Source organism: Heterodontus francisci, chromosome 36, assembly GCF_036365525.1.
Source record: "Heterodontus francisci isolate sHetFra1 chromosome 36, sHetFra1.hap1, whole genome shotgun sequence".
Classification (NCBI taxonomy): domain Eukaryota; kingdom Metazoa; phylum Chordata; class Chondrichthyes; order Heterodontiformes; family Heterodontidae; genus Heterodontus; species Heterodontus francisci.
The window spans coordinates 21,162,830-21,184,288 of record NC_090406.1 but is presented as its reverse complement, the minus strand read 5'-3'; the positions used below and the strand labels follow the sequence as shown (position 1 = coordinate 21,184,288).

The window sequence follows — 21,459 nt, the reverse complement described above, 5'->3', positions numbered from 1 at the left end:
CTCTGCATTGGAAAGTCTATATTGCTTACACCATGTGGACTTTAGAATCCAGCTACTTGGGCGCAGAGATTAGCAATTGGTGGCAGCTCTGCTCACTTAAGTGTCCAATTTGCAATATGCATTGATTAAATATTTCTTCTCAGGAGAAGAAAAAAAGATAAGGGAAGTTCTGCTGTGCAGTTTGTACAAGTTTCACTGCCAAGACAATTAGTGATCGGATTTAGAATAGAATGGAACTTTGAGCCTACATATTATTAGGTTATACAAGAATTAACTGTTGATTCAAGTATAACAGTATTCTTGCATGTGGTATGGTAGTATACTGGTTATGTTAGCGGATTAGTAATCCAGAGGTCCAGATGAATGATCGAGGGAGGAAAGTTCAAATTCCACCACAGCAACTGGGGAATTTAAATTTGTTTAATTAAATAAATCTGGAATTGCCTTCTCGACAAACAAGGGAGTCAAAGGGTATTGGGGGTAGGGAGGAAAGTGGAGTTGTGTCCACAAACAGATCAGCTATGCTCTTATAGATCATAGAGCAGGCTCGAGGGGACAAATAGCCTACTCCTGCTCCTAGTTCGTATGTTCATTTGCAGGCTCTGCTATATTTTGCAGTCAGGGAATTACCTATATACAAAAAAGAAAATTCAGTAAAGATAATTAAAAGGAAAAGTTTGAGTGTAAGGGCCATAATTTCAATATAAAATACTTGGCTCCATGCCAAACGAAAAACAAAACCAGAGAGCTTTATTACAATCACACATTATTTAAGATCCTACCTTTGGGCATTTAAAAAAATTGATGGTTATTTCTCCATTTCCACGGAGACCTGTAAATTCAGGTATCCAAAGACATGCTCAGCTGATAAAGCTACAGATCCCATTATCAAGCAGGAAAATTAATGGCCCAGATTTTCTGGTCAACGGCAAGGGCTCGCCGTTGACTTTGAAGAAAGCTGCCCACAAAGATCTAGTGAGTTCCAAGGTGTTGATTTCTCCTTTTCACAGAATCACAGAATAATACAGTGCAGAAGAGGCCCTTCGGCCCATCGAGTCTGCACCGATGCATTAAAGACACCTGACCTGTCTACCTAATCCCATTTGCCAGCACTTGGCCCATAGCCTTGAATGTTATGACGTGCCAAGTGCTCATCCAGGTACTTTTTAAAGGATGTGAGGCAACCTGCCTCTTCCACCCTCCCAGGCAGTGCATTCCAGACCATCACCACCCTCTGGGTAAAAAAGTTCTTCCTCAAATTCCCCTCACCTTAAACTTGTGTCCCCTCGTAACTGACCCTTCAACTAAGAGGAACAGCTGCTCCCTATCTGCCCTGTCCATGCCCCTCATAATCTTATCCACCTTGATCAGGTCACCCCTCAGTCTTCTCTGCTCCAGCAAAAACAACCCAAGCCTATCCAACTTCCCTTCATAGCTTAAATGTTCCATCCCAGGCAACATCCTGGTGAATCGCCTCTGCACCCCCTCCAGTGCAATCACATCCTTCCTAGAATGAGGCGACCAGAACTGCACACAGTACGCCAGCTGTGGCCTTACCAAAGTTCTATACAACTCCAACATAACCTCCCTGCTTTTGTAATCTATGCCTCGATTGATAAAGGCAAGTGTCCCATATGCCTTTTTCATCCCCCTATTAACCTGCCCTTCTGCCTTCAGAAATCTATGGACAAACACGCCAAGGTCCCTTTGTTCCTCGGAACTTCCCAGTGTCAGGCCATTCATTGAATACTTCCGTGTCACATTACTCCTTCCAAAGCCTCACCTCACCTCACCTTTTCAGGGTTAAATTCCATCTGCCACTTTTCTGCCCATTTGACCATCCCATCTATATCTTTCTGTAACCCAAGACACTCAACCTCACTGTTAACCACTTGGCCAATCTTTGTATCACCCAAAAACTTACTGATCCTACCCTCCACATAGTATCTATGTCGCTTATATAAATGACAAACAATAGGGGACCCAGCACAGATCCCTGTGGTACGTCACTGGACACTGGCTTCCAGGTCACTAAAACAGCCGTCTGTCATCACTCTGTCTCCTACAGCTAAGCCAATTTTGAATCTACCTTATCAAGTTACCCTGTATCCCATGTGCATTTGCTTTCCTGCTAACTCTCCCATGTGGGACCTTGTCAAAGGCTTTGCTGAAATCCATGTAAACTACATCAACTGCACTACCCTCATCTACACACCTGGTCACATGCTCAAAAAAAATGCCAATTTCATTCTTGCGCCAACTATAGGGGTAGGAATAGTGAAGTCATCAAGCAGGTGAGCAGCCAATCAGACTGAAAAATTCTCACAGACAGCAAGCCAGGAAGTAAAAAGCACCAATCATTATTCACTTTTCAATGATTTTACACAGAACAAAACAAAGGTTGGGGCACACATGGGATTAAGGCGGAAGCTGAAATATCAAACTTGAAACAAAAATTTAAAAATGAATTTATTTTAAACATTTGTGGAATTTTTATCATGGAATGGAAGGAATGACATTCCTGACTTCCAAAATTAGATTTTTTTTTTACAGCCAGAGAGGTTTTCAGCAATAATTACAAATTAATGCACCATTAAAAACTCAGTTACACTTCATTCAATAAGGCTTAACATTCTCAGTGGTAATTACAGTGTAAATAATGCATCAAGAGTTGAAGAGTTCACAGCAAATCACGGACTTCTGTGCTCAGTGCATCTGCTGACAGCAACTTCCAAATTTCCGCATTTAACTGTAGACACCAGAAGTTGCTATCAGTTCCATAGAGCAATGATGGCGAACGCTGACAGCTTCGTCATCATTACAACCACAACATCCAGGTCAACTTACTCCCAAGCCTGGAAATTGATCATGAAACATTCAAGCTCAAGTACTGGCCTATTGTTGACTTCATTAATACTATTGATGTTTGAGTCATAAGCTTTTTTTGTTTTACCCAATTAACAATAGTTTCCCACCTCTAACCTCTCTGCCATACATCACTCAGCAGAGAAGGCCTCTGCCTACAACATCAAGCCTTTGTTCTTGCCTCAAATTCTAAAGTTGATATCATGAATGTAGCATAGGAAAATAAATATGGGAATGAAAGTATGCATCCCATTACTCACTGGACTATACATTTTATGTGAATGACCTATTCATTTTAAGGCATTTCCTCTGTATTTTTATTTCTGAGGTGAATTACACCCGATAACATCCCTAGTTAAGAGAGCTACCAGCCAACACAACCCATTCCAAATACTACTCAAACAAGTTATATGGAAGTGAACAAGAGAACACTCTGGAGGATACGCCGCTGCTTTTACAACTAGAGAAAAGTTGAGCACTTGAAGGTCATAGAAACAAAACTACATCACAACCTTCCACAGCAGAGGTTTGGGGCTTTAGGACAGGGGGAGAAAGTATCCTTACACGCAAATCCTCAAAATTTTAGTTTCAGAAACTTGCCACAAACCATCAGTGACACACTTTCAGGCAAAAAGTTGTTTAAACACTTTATTTCACCTCTCAGAAATAAAACAGATATCAAACAACTGTAAAACTAACATATTTGAATCTCAATGATTTTAGATTCTTAGAAAATTGCGTACAGGACATTAACGTGCCCACAGAACCTCTAGATACGAGGAAATACAAGCTACTGAAAAGCTCCAGGATAATAAATGGCAAATCCTGCTAGTTACCATGTCTCTCGATCACCTTTGGTTATCCTGTTTATACTTTAGAAACACTAGTTATAGGATGGTTGGAAGAAGCAGTTTTGTGTTCTAGTCTTTTGTTTTTTTCCAGTCCCAGCTCATTGCGACATTATTTATTTATTTAGAGATACAGCACTGAAACAGGCTCTTCAGCCCATCGAATCTGTGCCAACCAACAACCACCCATTTATACTAACCCTACAGTAATCCCATATTCCCTACCACCTACCTACACTAGGGGCAATTTACAATGGCCAATTTACCTATCAACCTGCAAGTCTTTGGCTGTGGGAGGAAACTGGAGCACCCGGTGAAAACCCACGCGGTCACAGGGAGAACTTGCAAACTCCGCACAGGCAGTACCCAGAATTGAACCCGGGTCCCTGGAGCTGTGAGGCTGTGGTGCTAACCACTGTGCCACTGTGCCGCCCAAACAAGGAATTCTGCTCATTTCATGTCATCACATAAGAGAATAGTCTAAATAAAATGTTTGCTTCCAGGCTGCCTCTCAGTTCCAAAATGGGAAAAAAGGGAATGGAACAAATATCTGCAAGCATATTATATTCCTTTAAACTTTTAGATTGAGACACAATGCAGTAAACTTCAAATTCTAGTCTTACCATATGTTATATATTTTTCAAAAATGTACTCTTCTGCTTACTAGCAACTTCAAAAGCATATCTTAGAAAAAACATCTAGAAGTGAGCAATTGTACATGAAAGCATATCCCACATTCCCCCATCCCAATATCTCGTAAAAAAAAAGTATGGACGGGTGCCACTTAACGTGGTAAACTTAACTCAGCTGCTCTAATGATTGTCACAATATATTATGTATTAGCACAATATTCAGTTATCATTTATTCACTTATGCTTCTATAAACTAAAGTGTACATAAAAAATACTAATCATTTGGTTAATCATACTTACCAACTGTATAGCTATCATTAATACAGTTTTAATGGAAAATGTTCGATCACAAAGATCAAATAAATCCTCCAAGCTAGGTCCCAGCAATTCTAGTACCATGGCATTGTACTTTCCACAAGGGCCAAAGTAATAAACCTGAGGAATTCCCTCTGTTTAAAAAACAAAGAATGCATATGACAAATTCCATTTTATAAAATAGACATTACAATAGTAGACAAAAAGCAACACTGTGAACAAACTGCATAATTTCAAGAGTACACTCAATAGCTCAGTATCTAATGCAGAGACGTCAAGATATTGACTTTCAGCTTTCGAGAAATTTTTTAAATTTAGTTTTCATTCTGATATGATTAAATAAAAAGTAGGTACAGATGACACCTATTCCACGTCACCAGAATTAAAGCTTCAAGTTTGGGGCAAAGCACAATTAGGGTAGCTCTCCAATTAAGAAACTAAAAAGCCAGTTGAGTCAGGTTGTCTCTGGATTCTAGCCTGTTTTTAAGCACTATTTTTTGGATATTGCACCCATATTCTTAGTCAAGTAGGCATGTATGGGGAGTTTCTGGGCTAGCTCCAGGGACTGTGTCTTTTATGCCTGCTGTTGGCTCAGCAAAGCTCATATCCGCCGAGAGCAGGTCCATGCTGGGGGGAAAAAAAAGCCTCAAAACTTTACTAGGTAAAGTCAATTGCTTACATTTCTGCTTGCAGTGTGGAAAGTGGAAAATATGATGCTGTCACACTTCACTGGACCTTCTTACCACACCAGATTGGCATGACACTGTTTTGACATTGCACAGACAGTTCAGGGTCTTCACCGCTGAGGCACACTTGCAGGCATGAGAGATCTGCTCAGACCATGCAGCTGACCCCATCCCCAGGTTTGAGACTGGGTGTCTGATCTGCTGTATTATGCCACCGAACCGGAATGCCAGGAATTGGGCCCCTTGTATAAATCTTAAGCCTGAAAGCATTAGTTTAAAACTCTAGGCTTACAGCAATGAGAGAACTCATTTAGGACAAAATAATCCTTCTATGTAAACAAACTCATGGGCATCTGCTTACACAAGCATATTCGCTCAGAATTTCCAATCTTGCAAGATTGCCAGTGAGGTGTGTTGCAGCGTTGTTCGTGTAGTTTAATCTTAAAAGGAACTAACCTAAAGACAAACTTAACAATTCAAACTTATAGGCCGGAACTTTACGCCCCCCAGCCCGCAGGAGCAGGCTGGAAGTGATGGAGGCAAAGAATTGAGTAGAAGGCGGGGAGTACCGTTCCCGTCGCCTTCCCGCCCCGCTGAAATTATACGAGTGGCAGTGGAGATGACAAATGGTCCGCCCTCCCCAGGCCCTTAAGTGGCCAACTAATTGTCACTTAAGGGCCTCTTCCTGCCGCCATTGGTATATTACCAGCAGTGGGTGGGCAGTTCAGTAGCTCCGAAGGCTGCTCAATAAAACCTGGCGGCCTCCTTGCAGGCTGTGGGGGGGCACCTTGTGCCCGATGGAGGGCCCAGCCCACGGCACAAGCTGTCCCCGCTGAAGCATCTCCCCACCCCTCTCAAGTGACCCCACCCCCTTGCCTTGCCGGGTCCAGCCGATTGTCCCCGGCGAGGCCCAACACACTTACCTGCATTCTGGGGCTTCGTCCTGGTTACCGGTCCTGGCTGGGTGCAGTCCCAGCAGTGGCCACCACTCCCAGTAGCGCTGCTGGGATTGAAGAGCTGCCGGCCCATTGATTGGTCAGCAGCTCTTGGAGGCGGGACTTCCTGCCTCAGAGGGGCGGAAGTCCTGCCAGAGGCCAATTAAGGGCCCGGGCCACCTAAAATCCACAGTGTGGCTTCCAGGCCTGGCAGAGACGAGCTCGCCACTGACTTTTTCTGCTGGTGGGAGTGGCCTCAGGCCGACTTAAAATTCTGGCCAAAGAGGTAGTGCAATCATTCCATCAGCTGATAAGGTGACAAAATTTTATAACAAAGCAGAATTCTTATACTACAAATAAAATGAGACAAAGACTGCCCGCTTGTCTGAGAATACATTGCACTTAGAAACTTATGATTTAGTTAGGAGGAACACCTGATGAAATGTGGCTGAAATATTTTAAAATATTCAACTGCAAATGATATGTTAGCCTTTATTGTAAGGGGGTTGGAATGTAAGAGTAAAGAAGTCTTGCTGCAATTTTATAGGGCTTTGGAGAGATCACACCTGGAATCTTGCGTACTTTTGGCTTCCTCAGCTAAGGAAGGTATACTTGCCCGAGAGGGGGTGCAACAGTAGTTTACAAGATTGATTCCTGGGATAAAAGGGCTGTTTATGAGGAGAGATTAAGCAGAATGGGCCTATACTCTCTGGAGTTTGGAAGAATGAGAGGCGATCGCATTAAAACATATATGATTCTGAGAAAGCATGACACAGCAGATGCTGTGGGGCCGTTTCTTCTGCCTGGAGAGTCGAGAACGAGGGTTCATAATCTCGGGAAAAGGGATCAGACATTAGGACTGAGATTAGGAGAAATGTTTTCACCCAAAGGATTGTGAATCTTTGGAATTCTGTACCCCAGAGGGCTGCATACGCATAGTCAATGAGTATATTTAAGACGGAGATCAACAGATTTTTGGGCACTAAAGGAAGCAAGGAATATGGGGCTCGGCAGGAAAGTGGAGTTGATGTAGAGGTTATGTCATTAGCTAACTGAATGGCAGAGCAGGTTTGATGGGCCATATAGCCTATTCCTACTCATTACTTATGCATGGACTAAAGGAAAAAGATAAATCTCATGAGAATTGAGAATTCTGACATGTTGGATATATTTTCACAACCTGAATGCTATTGCAAGTTTGATATTTCACAGCAGGCCGAGGATGTGAAAAAAGGGGGGAAAAGCCAGCAACTTCCACAGAAACCATTGTATAAAAACTATGCATAGAGCACTTTGGAAAGTATATACAGAATTCAGTATCATGTATCTTTGCAATCACAGTAATTTTAGTTTCCTGACTTTTTACCATTTCAAAAATGATAAACAATATGAAGCAGCATTTTGTAATGCTTTGATCATCCAATTAAAATTTACAGATTTTAGAATTTATTGGGACAGTTTTTTTAGTTTGAGTCTAAATATTTGTTAGGCTGTCAAGGAAGGGTTTTGGCGGAGGGAGGATTCCACTTTTGAACCCTCCTTGTGATTCTGTGAGTAACTGTACTGAGTGCCACTCAGATATACTAGGCTACTTCGTACCAAGTTACCTGATCTCAACCGGGGGTAGTAAAGATGCTACAATTGGCCTCAATATGCCACAGAATGAAAAGCACACAGACAAAATATTACACATTCACTAACCAGTGGGCCCTTGATTTTTATGTGGGTACCAAACAATAAAGGTTAAGATCTCTGTATGCTTAGGAATGTTCTGCATTTTTAGCATAATGAGGCAGAAACCATCCAAAAGACAACATCAGTGGTACAGCAGGAGGCAGTACAATTATAGCCGGCAGTTGAAAGATGGCTGGCATGAAGGAAAAACAAGCGTACTAAGGCTAATATGGTTGCAGTCTGGTTAGCACCAATGTTACACTGCATTTTTGGAGTGATGAGAAAAACAGCAGTAAAACACTGACCCCAAAAGTGCAGTATAAAGAGAGGTATTACAGATACTTGTGTAATTGACTCTATTCCTACCATCTCCTAAAATCGAACCAGCTAAAACAGTTTGTCAGATGTCACTTTGATAGTACAATATAAATAAACTTTTTCAATATATTTTATCAAGTCTTGATAACTCTAAAGCTATCATTTCTCATAATACCAAGTTGTTGTTAACTGCTATAGCAGATCTGTAGTAAAATCTGGCTTTGTTCAGAACTTTACTGGAGAAATAGTGACATGATAGAGGTCTTTAAGATTATGAAAGGGTTTGATAGGATAGACTTAGAGAAGATGCTTCCACTTGCAGACAAGACCAGATAAGGGGTCATAAATATGAGAGAGTCAGTAATAAATTAAATACAGGAGAAACTTCTTTACCCAGAGAAAGAGTGGTTAGAATGCAGAACTCGCTACCACAAGGGTATGTGAACAGCATAATGCCTTTAAGGAGAAGGTAGATAAACATATGAGGGAGAAAGGAATAGAAGAATATGTTAATGCGATTAGAAGAGTGGGAGGAAGCTTGTGTGCAACATTAACACTACATAAACTGACTGGGCCGAATGGCCCGTTTCTGTGCTATAAATACTATGTAAACTTTTTTTTAAAGGAGCTGATAAACAAAGGAAAAAAGTCAGAAACTGTCAAAAATCTGGCATTTGATTATATTATAGGCATTTAAAAAAAAATCTGAAAACCTGTCAAACAGCTCGTTTTCTTAATCTTGGATGAAAGCTAACTAAATCCGAAACATAAAAGCAGCTTTCTGATCACAAAAATCAGCAAGAGACACACCTACTAACCAGCAGAGTTCAACAGGTGAATCTGCTTAGTAAGAAATTGAATTTGTATTTTTTTTCTTGTAAAAACTAAAAACCATCACAAAAGATTCAAGTATTCACAAAGGCATATTTTAATGGCTTTACTCTAGTTCTGTAAATTTACATACTCTAACCCAGGTAACACAATCAAGGAAGGCTCTAACTGGGGGTCTGTGATATTTCTCATGGTTAATAGCTGCTTGACATTCACTGTTGTAAGCTCACATAAAAGATTTCTGAAGCTTGTGGAACCACATTCCACCAGAAGTCAGCGTCTCTATTAGAGACATGAAAAATGGAGGAGGGAAAAGGAAATTTTTAATCAGCTCCACTAATCTTCCAGGATTATTTCTTTGCAAGTTTCGTCAACAGCTAATACTGAGATTGATATCCACCGGATTCATCATTACTTCACAATTTTCAAGTAATTTAGCATACCAGAAGGAAATTTTTCAAACAAAAAGCAACCATAATTTTCTATAAATCAGACCTCCTGGTTTTGCTCATGGAAAGTCAGAGGAAAGAAAACTCCTCCACTGCCTCTGATTTGTCACACTGCTGTTTCCTTCAATTAAATACTGGGAAGACTGAAGCCATCATCTTCTGTTCTCGCCATAAAATATGTTGCCTCGTTGTCGAATTGATCATTCTCCTTGGCCACTGTTCTGAGATTAACCAGATTAATCGCAACCTTGGTATCCTATCTGACTCTTAGCTGAGCTTCTGACCCCATATCCTCTGTCACGAAAATAGTCTACTTCCACCTCCATAATATTGCTCATCTCCAGCCCTGCCTCAGTATATTGGCTACTAAAACTCTCATCCACGCCTTTGTTACCGCTAGATTCAACGGCACAGTGGCGCAGTGGTTAGCACCGCAGCCTCACAGCTCCAGGGACCCGGGTTCGATTCCAGGTACTGCCTGTGTGGAGTTTGCAAGTTCTCCCTGTGTCTGCATGGGTTTCCTCCGGGTGCTCCGGTTTCCTCCCACAAGCCAAAAAGACTTGCAGGTTGATAGGTAAATTGGCCATTATAAATTGTCACTAGTGTAGGTAGGTGGTAGGGAAATATAGGGACAGGTGGGGATGTTTGGTAGGAATATGGGATTAGTGCAGGATTAGTATAAATGGGTGGTTGATGTTCGGCACAGACTCGGTGGGCCGAAGGGCCTGTTTCAGTGCTGTATCTCTAATCTAATCTAATCTACTCCAATGCTCTCTTCCAGCCTCCCACCTTGCACCTTCTGTAAACTTGACTCATCCAAAACTCTGCTATCTTTATTCTAATTTGCACCAAGTTCCATTCACCGAACACCCCTGTGCTTGCTAATCTCCACTGCCTCCAGGTCCAGCAACACCTCTTGAAATATTTATCCTTGTTTTCAAGGGCCTCGCCCTTTCCTATCACTGTAGCTTTTGACACGCTACAATCCTATTAGATCTTGCACTCTTTCAATTTTGGTCTTCTGCACCTGTTCGATTTTCATTGCTCGACCATTGGTATCTGTGCCTTCAGTTGCCTAGAACCCAAGCTCTGGAATTCCCTCCCTAAACCTTTCCAACTTGCGCTCCTTAAAACCTACCTCTTTGACCAAGATTTTGGTTAACTGTCGTAATATTTCCTTATATGGCTCAATGTCGAATTGATAATGTTCCTGTGAAGTGCCTCAAGTTGTTTTACAATGTTAAATGCTATATAAATACAAATTACAAACATAAGAACTAGGAGCAAGAGTAGGCCACTCGACCCCACTTACTCTCACCAAGATGATCATTTAACAAAGGATAGAGCCTAGATAGGACAATGTTTTGGTGGGTGGTGGGGTGATGATTGAAGAAAGAGAATTCCAAAAATAGTATTTTAGGAGTTATATTTATAATTATTTTCATTTATCTCTAAGTCACTGGTGACAGTGGATTCCATGTTTAACCCGGCAGGGACTACCTTCTGTTCATTCTTTTATTAAAAATAAATAAGAAGTGGAAGAAAGGATACAAAGGTTACTTGGAGCAGACTCCCATAAGCATACCAACTGCCAGAGAATTGAAAACCATGTTTACAGGGAAAGAAGTCAAGTTGAAGTCAAGGAACATTTGAGGGTTTATTAATCAAAGGTGCTAAAGTTACAGTTGTAATGAGCACAGAACACATTTGAATTATTAAGAAACTGGATGAAAGGAATAAAATGGGGAAAAAAATTAAAAGGGAAGGAGGGAGGCAATACACAAATGTTTAAAAGGAGATTTTTTTTCATGTTGCAGAGGCAGATTATCCTAGAACACGTCAAGGAGATGTGAGAGTAAAATGGACATGAATGGAAAGGAAAGTCATGCAAGATATTAGGAAGACAGACTGACAAACTTCTGAAATGCACAGGGAACAGGATAGGAAGAACTAGAGTCAAGCAGAAGAAAGCCATGAAACTGAAAAGATGCAAAGTGGCAATGAGAGGTGTGCATAAATCTTTGTTCCCAAAGTAAATACAAACGATTGGACAAAATCAATGCTCAAAAATCAACATTTTAAACAAATATTCCAGATATTAATTTTGCAAGCTAATTATACAAAAGACTGCCATTTCAAAACAACCACCTGATCAATTATGAAATAAAACATGCTCTAATTTCCTACCTGCATTTCCCAGCTGTTTGTAGAATCTGTACTCCAAATGAAGTTGTGGAGCCCTAGATTTTATAGGTTCCTAGGAAACATGTAAAATATTGGTACCTTTAGAATTTGTTGAATGAGCTGTGAAAACTGTTAAATTTAAGTAATAAAGGCAACCCCTTTTAGATAATTAAAAAGTTTGAATTTCCTAGCTTGTCAAATTTTGGCTTGATATCAAACCTTAATCAACAGTGACTTGTGACAGAACAGGGAAGTTTCTCCATTTTATATTTTCAGTAAAATACAAAATTTATTTTCTAACTCGGTGGGCCGAAGGGCCTGTTTCAGTGCTGTATCTCTAAATAAATAAATAAAATGCAAAATGAATGCCAGAAATTAATTGTCTTTGGCAATAGGCAAAGTCAACTGATTTGAGAGTAAGTGTACAGCACTCTGTTCCAAGTTCTAAATCAAATTTTACACAGCCAAAGAATTAACAGTAAGAGAACCTGTTAATTAGCAAAACATACAATATGCCCTACCAGTATGCTGTTAACCAGCAGTGATGGAACAGGTCGAACTTCAGGTGGTAATGGAATGGTTGAGGAACATTCCAATAGACATTAGTTCTGACTGGAGAACTAAACTCTCTGGTATACAGGAACTTTTTATCACTCACATACATCAATACACTGTGAAGGGCCTGGAAAGGCTTTCATTTAGAATTCCTGTTTTTTAAAAAAAAAGTGTTCAAGAAAGACCAATTCTAAAAAGAGTATTTTAACCCTCATGGACTGATTATATTTTCATTCTCTTTAAGTATTATAGTGCTCAGTAGCTTCCTATGCCTCTATTATTTAATCTATACACATTGGCCAGATGGCGTGGTATTTCCATATTTCAAAAAAATGTAGTGAGCATCCCATGTGATCAGCAATGGCCACAACTGCAATTACAGATTACAGTTAGGGGTGATTGTTAACCCAGGACATATTAGTCCAGAGATGGCAATGTAGAAGGTGCATATTTGAGATCTTAGGATAATTGTTCTTATGAAAAATGTCTTTCACCACAAACACAGAAGTGCTGGGAAAAGGACTGAGCTATACTGTGACTTGTAGACCAGAAGCAATTAGCTGGACAAAATGTTAAACAATCTCTGCCATTTTGTATCCAGTACACCCACAGTAATAAATCACTTCACATTCAATTCAACTAACATAGGAATTTGCCTTATTGTCCATAAACCTTTATACTTTACTGTAAAGGCTTCAGAAAGTGGATCTATCCCAGCCTCCTCAGCTGATATACTTTCCTTCATCAGGCATCAGGTAGAAACAGAACTGGCAATTCAAACAGCTGCTTTAATAAATCACTGTTTCCAGAATAAGGTGAATCAGACGATTCATGCTCCTATAAATAGCAATTTGCCATCAGCTGCACTTTTAAAAAGTTAAAGCATTTTATCTCTATTCCTGCAGCTACATGCTGAAAATAAGATAATTGTGCAAGTTATACGAAAATGATGTAACTTTGCTTTGACATCCAAATGCAAGTGAAAAATGCAAACACAAAAAAACATTTTTCTATATTTATGTGCTGACTGTTAAGTAGACTTTTCAGTTTTCAAGGTTACAATTGTTAACTACAGTAACAAACTCTGCCAGTAGCTAATATTTACACAGAGCGAAACATCATCATTTTGCTGTCAACAATATAAATCTCAAGAAAAGGAATCAAAGTTAGGAAATGCAGTCTTTAAGTCACAAGCGAACAAAACATTAGTGACCAGTTTGTTTTTGTTTCTCTAGTAATGTATAGAAGACAACTTGTTAGAAAACTAGTTATGAAATATTACTTAATTACTGGTGTTATGACAATTGAGCCTAGATTGATAGCCAAATGGAGTTAGCAAACACACACAAAAACTTGGGATTTATACAGAGAGTTTGGACCTTGCCAAAATAAGGATTCAAGTTAAGTATTGATGAAAATAGAGACATGCTGTCAAAGCTTTTCATCTCGCACTCATCAGGACAATCCGCAAGAGACGTCCTGCCTATCACACAAATGAGTAATGTGACATATGAATTTCAATGCCAGTGCAATGCTAGGTACATAGGCCATATGTCCCAAAGATTGGCGGATCGTATCAAACAACATGCCTCTTCCGCTGTTCGCAACGGGCAAGGTACAGGCCGTACCCAACCAGCCCATGCTTGCAAACTCAAAATAGACTGTCCAACATTAGATGTGATTCCGGCATATGGACAACATTTGCTAATCCTCAGTGTGCTAAGAATTACGTTAACTACCAATTTAAGATTGTCAGTAGGGCTCACAGTGTGGCACATTTGCGGGTACTGGAAGCTACATATATTACTACATAGGACCCTGTTTGCAGACAGAACGAACATGTACAAACATTGTGTCTGTTTCAATTAAACAAAATAAGTGACAGCCATTCGCTGGTTCATTCCTCAATGCCTTGACCAGAGTCAAGCTGCCTGGTTTCAATTTCAAACAAAGCTTGGCAGTTAACTGTCAGTCACCATAAACTGGTGCTTTCTCCATGGCAACGCCTCTACCAATCACAGTTCACTTGCCAACCAATCAGCACTCTCTTCTCATACAGTATAAAGTCATTGTTTTCCCTTACATTGGTATTCTTGCAGATTGTGCTGACGAAAAGCTTCAATAACATGTCTCTATTTTCAGCAATAAAGTTTTGTACTACCAAATGATGACTCAAGCTAAGTTTGAAAAATAAATCCTAGCACCGCTTGTAAGACAGGTCAAAGCCAAGTTCCCCCTTCAATATTTAAATCAAATTTAAAAAGGAGTATATGCTTTAATATTTTGGCAGCGTTGAATAGAAATGTACATACTGACCACCAGGAGGCATTCAGCAGCTGCATAGGCATCATCCGCCCTCAGATTTTCCCCTCCTCAAAGCAGGGAGCTGAGATCTGCAGAACAGTGAGGTAAAACACCAAGCCCCACACCTGCACTTTGGTACGTTAAAATACTACACCCCTCTGCTGCTGAGGATTTACTCAAGTTTGAGCGTATAATTATTAGTACAATTCAATAATCAGCCTTTTTTGTTTTAATGAGTACAGTAAGCAATGAAATTCATATATACAACACTGTTAAGTTTAGGATCTACTGACCTGGGAGCACCAACTAATGGAAAAAATAGGAGGAGCAAATTTTTAAGGAAATTACAGAAACGTGCAAAAAAACTATAAAGTAATGATAATGGGGACTTAAATTATCCTAATATAGACAGGGATAGTAATAGTATAAAGGGCAGAGAAGGGGAAGAGTTTCAGAAGTGTGTTCAGGAGAATTTTCCTGAGTAGTACATTTCCAGCCCAACGAGGAAGGAAGCATTTCTGGATCTGGTCCTGGGGAATGAAGTAGGTCAAGTGAGTCGACTGGATCAAGTGTCAGTAAGAGAACATTTAGGGAACAGTGATCATGAGATATAGATTAGTAATGGAAAAGGACAAGGAGCAATCTAGAATAAAAAATACTCAATTGTATGAGGGCTGATTTAGGTGGGTTGAGAATAAATCTATCCCGGGTAAACTGGAATCAAAGATTGGCAGGCAAATCTGTAATCAAACAATAGGCTGCCTTTAAAGAGGAGATGGTTCGGGTATAGTCAAGGTACATCCCCACGAGAGGGAAAGGTAGGGCAGCCAAAGCCAGAGCTCCCTAGATGACAAAAGCGGTAATGAGTAAAATGAAGCAGAAAAAGGGGGCATATGACAGATGTCAAATGTTAACATAAGTGAGAACCAGACGAATATAGAAAGTTCTGAAGGGAACTGAAAAATATAAGTGGGGCAAAGAAAGCAGATGAGAGGCGATGACAGCTAACATAAAAGGAAATCCAAAAGTCTTCTGTAGCTGTATAATAGTAAAAGGAGTAGGCCAATTAGGGACCAAAAAGTGTAGAGGGCGTGGCTGAGGTACTAAATGAGCACCATGCATCAAAATCATAGTGCAAGAGGTGGTTGAGATACTAAATGGGCAAAAAAATTGCTAAAAGCGGAGGTACAAGAAAGGCTAGCTAGTTGACAAGTCACCAGGAATGGATGATATGCATCAGAGAATGCTGAGGGAAGTAAAGGTGGAAATTGTGGTGGTACTGGCTACAAACTTCCAATGCTCCTTAGATATATTGGGGGGTGGTTCCAGAGGACTGGAGAATTGCAAATGCTACATCCTTGTTCAAAAAACGGTTAACCAGAGGCTGGAAAGTTTAATCTCGGTGGTGGGAAAGCTTTTAGAAATGATAATCTGGGACAAAATTAACCGTCTGTTGGACAAGTGCTGATGAATTAAAGAAAGCCAGCATGGATTTGTTAAAGGTAAATCGTATTCAACTAACTCCAGGGACCCGGGTTCGATTCTGGGTACTGCCTGTGCGGAGTTTGCAAGTTCTCCCTGTGTCTGCGTGGCTTTTCGCCGGGTGCTCCAGTTTCCTCCCACATCCAAAAGACTTGCAGGTGATAGGTAAATTGGCTGTTGTAAATTGCCCCTAGTGTAGGGAGGTGTTAGGGAATATGGGATTATTGTAGGGTTAGTATAAATGGGTGGTTGTTGGTCGGCACAGACTCGGTGGGCCGAAGGGCCTGTTTCAGTGCTGTATCTCTAAATAAAAAAAAAATAACTTGATTTGAGCTTTTTGATGAGGGAACGGAGGCTTGATGGGGGTAATGTGGTTGATGAGGTATACGACGACTCCTAAAAGACATCTGATAAAGTGCCACGTAATAGGCTTGTCAGCAAAGTTGAAGCCCATGGAATAAATGGCAGCATGGATACGAAGTTTTTTGTTTTTTCGACCAAAGGAAGGCAATGCAGTGAGTGGTGTTCTCCAGGGAACAGTACTAGGACCATGCTTTTCTTGATCGATATGAATGACTTAGACTTGGGTGAACAGGACACAATTTCAAAATTTGAAGATGAGACAAGTATCGTGAACTATGAAGAGGATAGTGTTGGACTTCCAGAAGACACAGACAAGCTGGTGGAATGGGTGGACATGTAGCAGATGCAATTTAACGTAGAGAAGTGTGAAATGATACATTTTGGTAGGAAGAACAAGGAGGGGCAACATAAACTAAAGGATACCATTCTAAAGGAGGTGCAGAAACAGAGATGCCGGAGGGGGGAGGTATATGTACACAAATTGTTAAAAGGTGGTAGGCTAGGTTTTGAAAGTGGTTAAAAAAGGCATATGGGGTCCTGAGCTTTATAATTAGAGGCATAGAGTACAGAAACAAGGAAGTTACAATAAATCTTCATAATACACAGGCTCAGCCTCAACTGGAGTATTATGTCCAATTCTAGGCACTGTACTTTAGGAAGGATCTGAAAACTTTAGATAGGATGCAGAAAATGAGAATGGTTCCGGGATGAGGGACTTCAGTTACATGGATAGACTGGAGAAGCAGGGGTTGTTCTCATTAAAGAAGGGGAGGTTCAGAGGCAAGTTGATAGAGGCATTCAAAATTATGAGGAGGCTAGACAGAGTAGATGGAAACTGTTCCCATTGTTCTTGATTCCCCTGCCACAGATTTAAAGTGATCGGCAAAAGAGCCAAAGGCGAGATGAGGATTTTTTTTTTAAATGCAGCGAGTGGTTACGTTCTGGGATGCACTGCCTGAAAGCGTGGTGGAGGCAGATTCAATTGTGCCTTTCAAAGGGGAATTGGATAAGTGCCTGAGGGGGAAATAAAAAAATCGCAGGGCTACAGGGATAGGACTGTGGAGTGGGACTAGATAAACTGCTCTTGCTATAAACCATTCTATGATTCTATTCTAGGATTCTATGAATTTTTTTGGGAAGGAAGTTGAAAGACTAAAGACCAATTTTTAAACAAAGTCTTGGGATGTGGGCAACACGGACAAGGCTGCAATAATCATATTATCCTAACTGCCCTGAACTATTGCAGATGGAAGGTTGCGCTTAGTAGCCACATGATAATAAAGTGGTGCTAGAATCACAAGGGTCACACGACAGAAGAGAGCCAGGTTCCCTTCCCTGAAGTACAACTGGGTGGCACCAACCAGCAAATTACCAGATTTATTGAATGCAACCTCACAACACGTCACAGGTAGATTTGAACTCATGATCACTAGGTTGCTAATCTACTACGAGAAACATTACACTAAAGTTCTATATTAGGCTCTTTATTCAATACTGAACAAGGTGCACAATTTATAAAATTATAAGTGGAAAGATTTACAGCATTAGCTTCTTTTGAAAGTATCCCTGCACATCATACCCCGGAAAAATAATTAACACAATTTGATTACTGCATAGAATATAGTTTTACTGCTGGGCAGAATGATGCCACATTTTCCTTCCAATGGTGAGGAATGTGAGTGGTAAAATGTTCCAAGGCTTTATAAAAATTTACTTTAAAATCAAGAATAAATCATCTAGAGTGTGTTTCAAAGTATTCAGATGACAACATAAAATTGAAAGTGCAATACGTGGCTCACCAGCACCATCCAAATTTGGAACTGCATTACGACTTTGAAAAGGCATATCTACTCAAGTTTTTCTTTTGAACAGGTAAAGCCTGTGGGGAAGTTTAATCTGTTTTTGGCAGAAGCAGATACAAATGATCAATTCATGCTACCTTATCTGTACTGATCATGGGTTTGACTTTACTGCGTGTTAAGAATATTGGCCCTGTACACACTACACATTGGGACAGTGGATTTGCACCCTTTGCTCTCATTTGAACAGTTGGCATTGCATGGTACAGGTAGTGTTGCTTGGTATAGGTGTGTATATTTAGCTAGTCCTCAATATCTAGGGTTTTTATTTAAATATTAGTGAAGAAATTGCATCAAATTGACATTAACATTCACTTCTGAAATCACCAGTTGAGGGATTCAGCTTTATTGCTGCTATTTACTGGTACATACAATAAGTAAGCTGTAGTTGTATTACATCTAGGTATTTATGGAAATAAATACAACTTACCAGTTTGATGGCCACATATTCATTTGTGTACAAATTCTTTCCTGGGTGAAACAGAGGAAAGAGAAATAAGCTAAAATAAAATTTTAAATTCTAGAGATAAATCATCAGTAATTAATTATTGCTGTTAATTCAGATATAAATTATTTTGTAATCATGCTCTAATTGTTGAAAAAGCTGTAACAATAACTCATTTATGGATGTCACTCCATAGCATTAATCACGGGCAGGAGTTTCCATTGGGTAGTGCTGTTTCCCTCAGTGCAATTTGCCCAAAATTGATCAAAGCAGCATAAAAAATTGAGGAATTTGAAGCACAAATTACATTCAGTGCAAAGTGAGTTTCCACAATCGTTTGCACTAGTTTAAAAAACATCGCACTGGAAGCCACCTTGCCCACAAAACTGGCCATACTCCCACACCATGAGTTCATCACCATTGCCAATTTCCACCAATTGCACCGGTTTCAGGCTCTTCAAGGAGACTCTTAATTTTATGCTTTTTTTTAAAAAAAAGGTGCAAGTACAATAATAAACATGTTTTGAAAGCTTTTAAATAATGAACCAGATTTTGTAGTGTTAATCAATGAAACTATCAGCATTCAAAGTCATCAGTGTGAAACTGACAACTTTGGGCAGCCACACATGCACAGTTAATGGCAGGAATCAGTAAGTTGCAGTGATTCCCCACTCCTCCAAAGGGTGTGCTATTGAAATCTTCGCAGATGGAAATCAATTGGAAATCACTGAATTGACGTGAACATCCACTTCTTAACACGATTATTCTCATTTTTAAAAGTTACACCTGAGGTGCAACTGGGTTTTGAAATGGCATACTGAGTCATAATTACTGAACAACCTCTCTAGCCCTGAAAAGTTAAATTTATATTTGTGGAATGTCTAATTTCTCAATTCCAGGAGCTATTACATAGATTTTTTAAATACTAAAACTTTTTTTTTAAAGTTTATTCATATTGCAGCTTCTACCTTAATCCCATGTGAATGACCCAACCTTCATTTCATTTTCTGTAAAATTATAAAACCTGTTTGTTACTTCCTGGTTTGTTGTCTGAGAATTCTTAAATTTGATAGACTGCTCAGCCTGTTTGATGACAGAGATCTTGAGGTGGTGCCAGAATGAAATTAACATCGGGAAAGATGAAACCTATGCCACAGACCTTGTGAGATCTTTGTGGGCAGCTTTCTTCAAGGTGCAAAGCAAAATCCGGGTCATAACTTCTTTTAATTTACTAAGGAACTGACCATTATATAGCAATATAACTAGTGAATGGTTCTGTATGGTTTTTCAATGTCATTTTCATTAAATTTAAATCAGGTTACTCACAGGTGGTGGACTCGACATGCTGATTAAAAATGCTTATTTTGTGATTAAGCCCATTTTCAGCTGTATTAATAAAGCTGCACCAGATTATCACTCAAATAAATATTTTAAATGCAAAATTTAATATAATTATGTTTTTATGTCTTTCGTGCACTGGTTCATGGCAGATTTACCTTTTGGCAAACTCAAATGAGTCTGAGCAGAAACTGTGGGAAAAAACCTCTCAAAACAAGCGCAACTTTGAGTGCAATTTGCATCTGGATCGCCAACTGCACCCAAAGCAAAATCTCTTGCACGTATAAGTGTAAATACTGGCGGCAATAATTCCAGTATTGTAGAAAATTAGTTTGGTCTTCTTCCCAAACACTATTTCGAAGAGTGGGGGAGTTCCCCCAGTGGCCTAGCCAACATTTATTCCCCCAGTCAACAAATTGGACGCCGTTCTCTTGAAATTACAACAATGTCAGCATTTCAAAAATACATTATTGGCTTATAAAGTGCTTCATAAATGCAAATTCTTTCTTTCCTTATGAGTCGAGAGGCAATTCTAAAATGATATCTGGCCTTTGAGTTCATATCTGCAGCTATGCCTGAAGTCCTTACCATGCTATTTGAAAAAGAATATTAAGTTATTGGAGGAGAGCAATAGTAGTAGAGGATTCTATAGTTAGGGGAACAGACGAGTGTTTCTGTGGTCGCAGGTGCGGCTCCAGGATGTTATGTTGCTCTTTGGTGCAAGGTCCTGGGTATCACAGAGCATTCTGGAGGGCGAGGGTGCACAGCCAGAGGTCGTGGTCCACATTGGTACCAACGATATAGGAACAAAGAGGATGAGGTCCTGCAGGCTGAGTTTAGGGAGTTACGAAAGAGATTAGCAAGCAAGACCTCAAAAGGTAGTAATCTCCGGATTACTCCCAAGGCCATGTGCTAGTGAGTATAGAAATAGGAAGATACACCAGATGAATGCGTGGCTGGAAAAATGGTGCAGGAGGGAGGGCTTCAGATTTCTGGGACATTGGGATCGGTTCTGGGGAAGGTGGGACCTGTACAAGCCGGATGGTCTACACCTGAACAGGACTGGGACTAATATCCTTGCAGGAAGGTTTGCTAGTGCTGTTGGGGATGGTTTAAACTAGTATGGCAGGGGATGGGAACCTGAGGGCAGTTTCAGATAGGACAATTTCAGGGCAGGAACGGGAAGCAGAAAATTAGTGAGTGACTCTGAAAGACCGAAGAAGCAAAAGGTTAAAAAGTGTGCAGCACAGGAATTTGGCAGTGTTAAAAGATATTTATTTAAACGCAAATAAAGCTGATGAGCTGAGGGCACAGATCGACACATGGCAACAAAATATCATTGCGACAACGGAAACTTGGCTTAAAGAGAGCTAAGA

General features: G+C 40.1%; 1 protein-coding gene across 6 annotated transcripts in view; it reads right to left on the bottom strand.

The window, feature by feature from the left end:
- Nucleotides 1–21,459, bottom strand: part of LOC137351648 (casein kinase I) — a 144,404-nt gene that overhangs the window by 53,127 nt on the left and 69,818 nt on the right. For 5 of the 6 annotated variants that reach the window (XM_068016301.1, XM_068016300.1, XM_068016304.1 and 2 more), the window contains exons 3-5: nt 18,731–18,771; nt 11,741–11,810; nt 4,646–4,794 (exon numbers count right to left, since the gene is read on the bottom strand). In XM_068016301.1, coding sequence (XP_067872402.1) covers nt 4,646–4,794; nt 11,741–11,810; nt 18,731–18,771 — 260 coding nt within the window. Of the gene's footprint in view, nt 1–4,645; nt 4,795–11,740; nt 11,811–14,608; nt 14,686–18,730; nt 18,772–21,459 lie in introns of those variants that run through there. The other variant, XM_068016305.1, reaches the window with a different exon arrangement.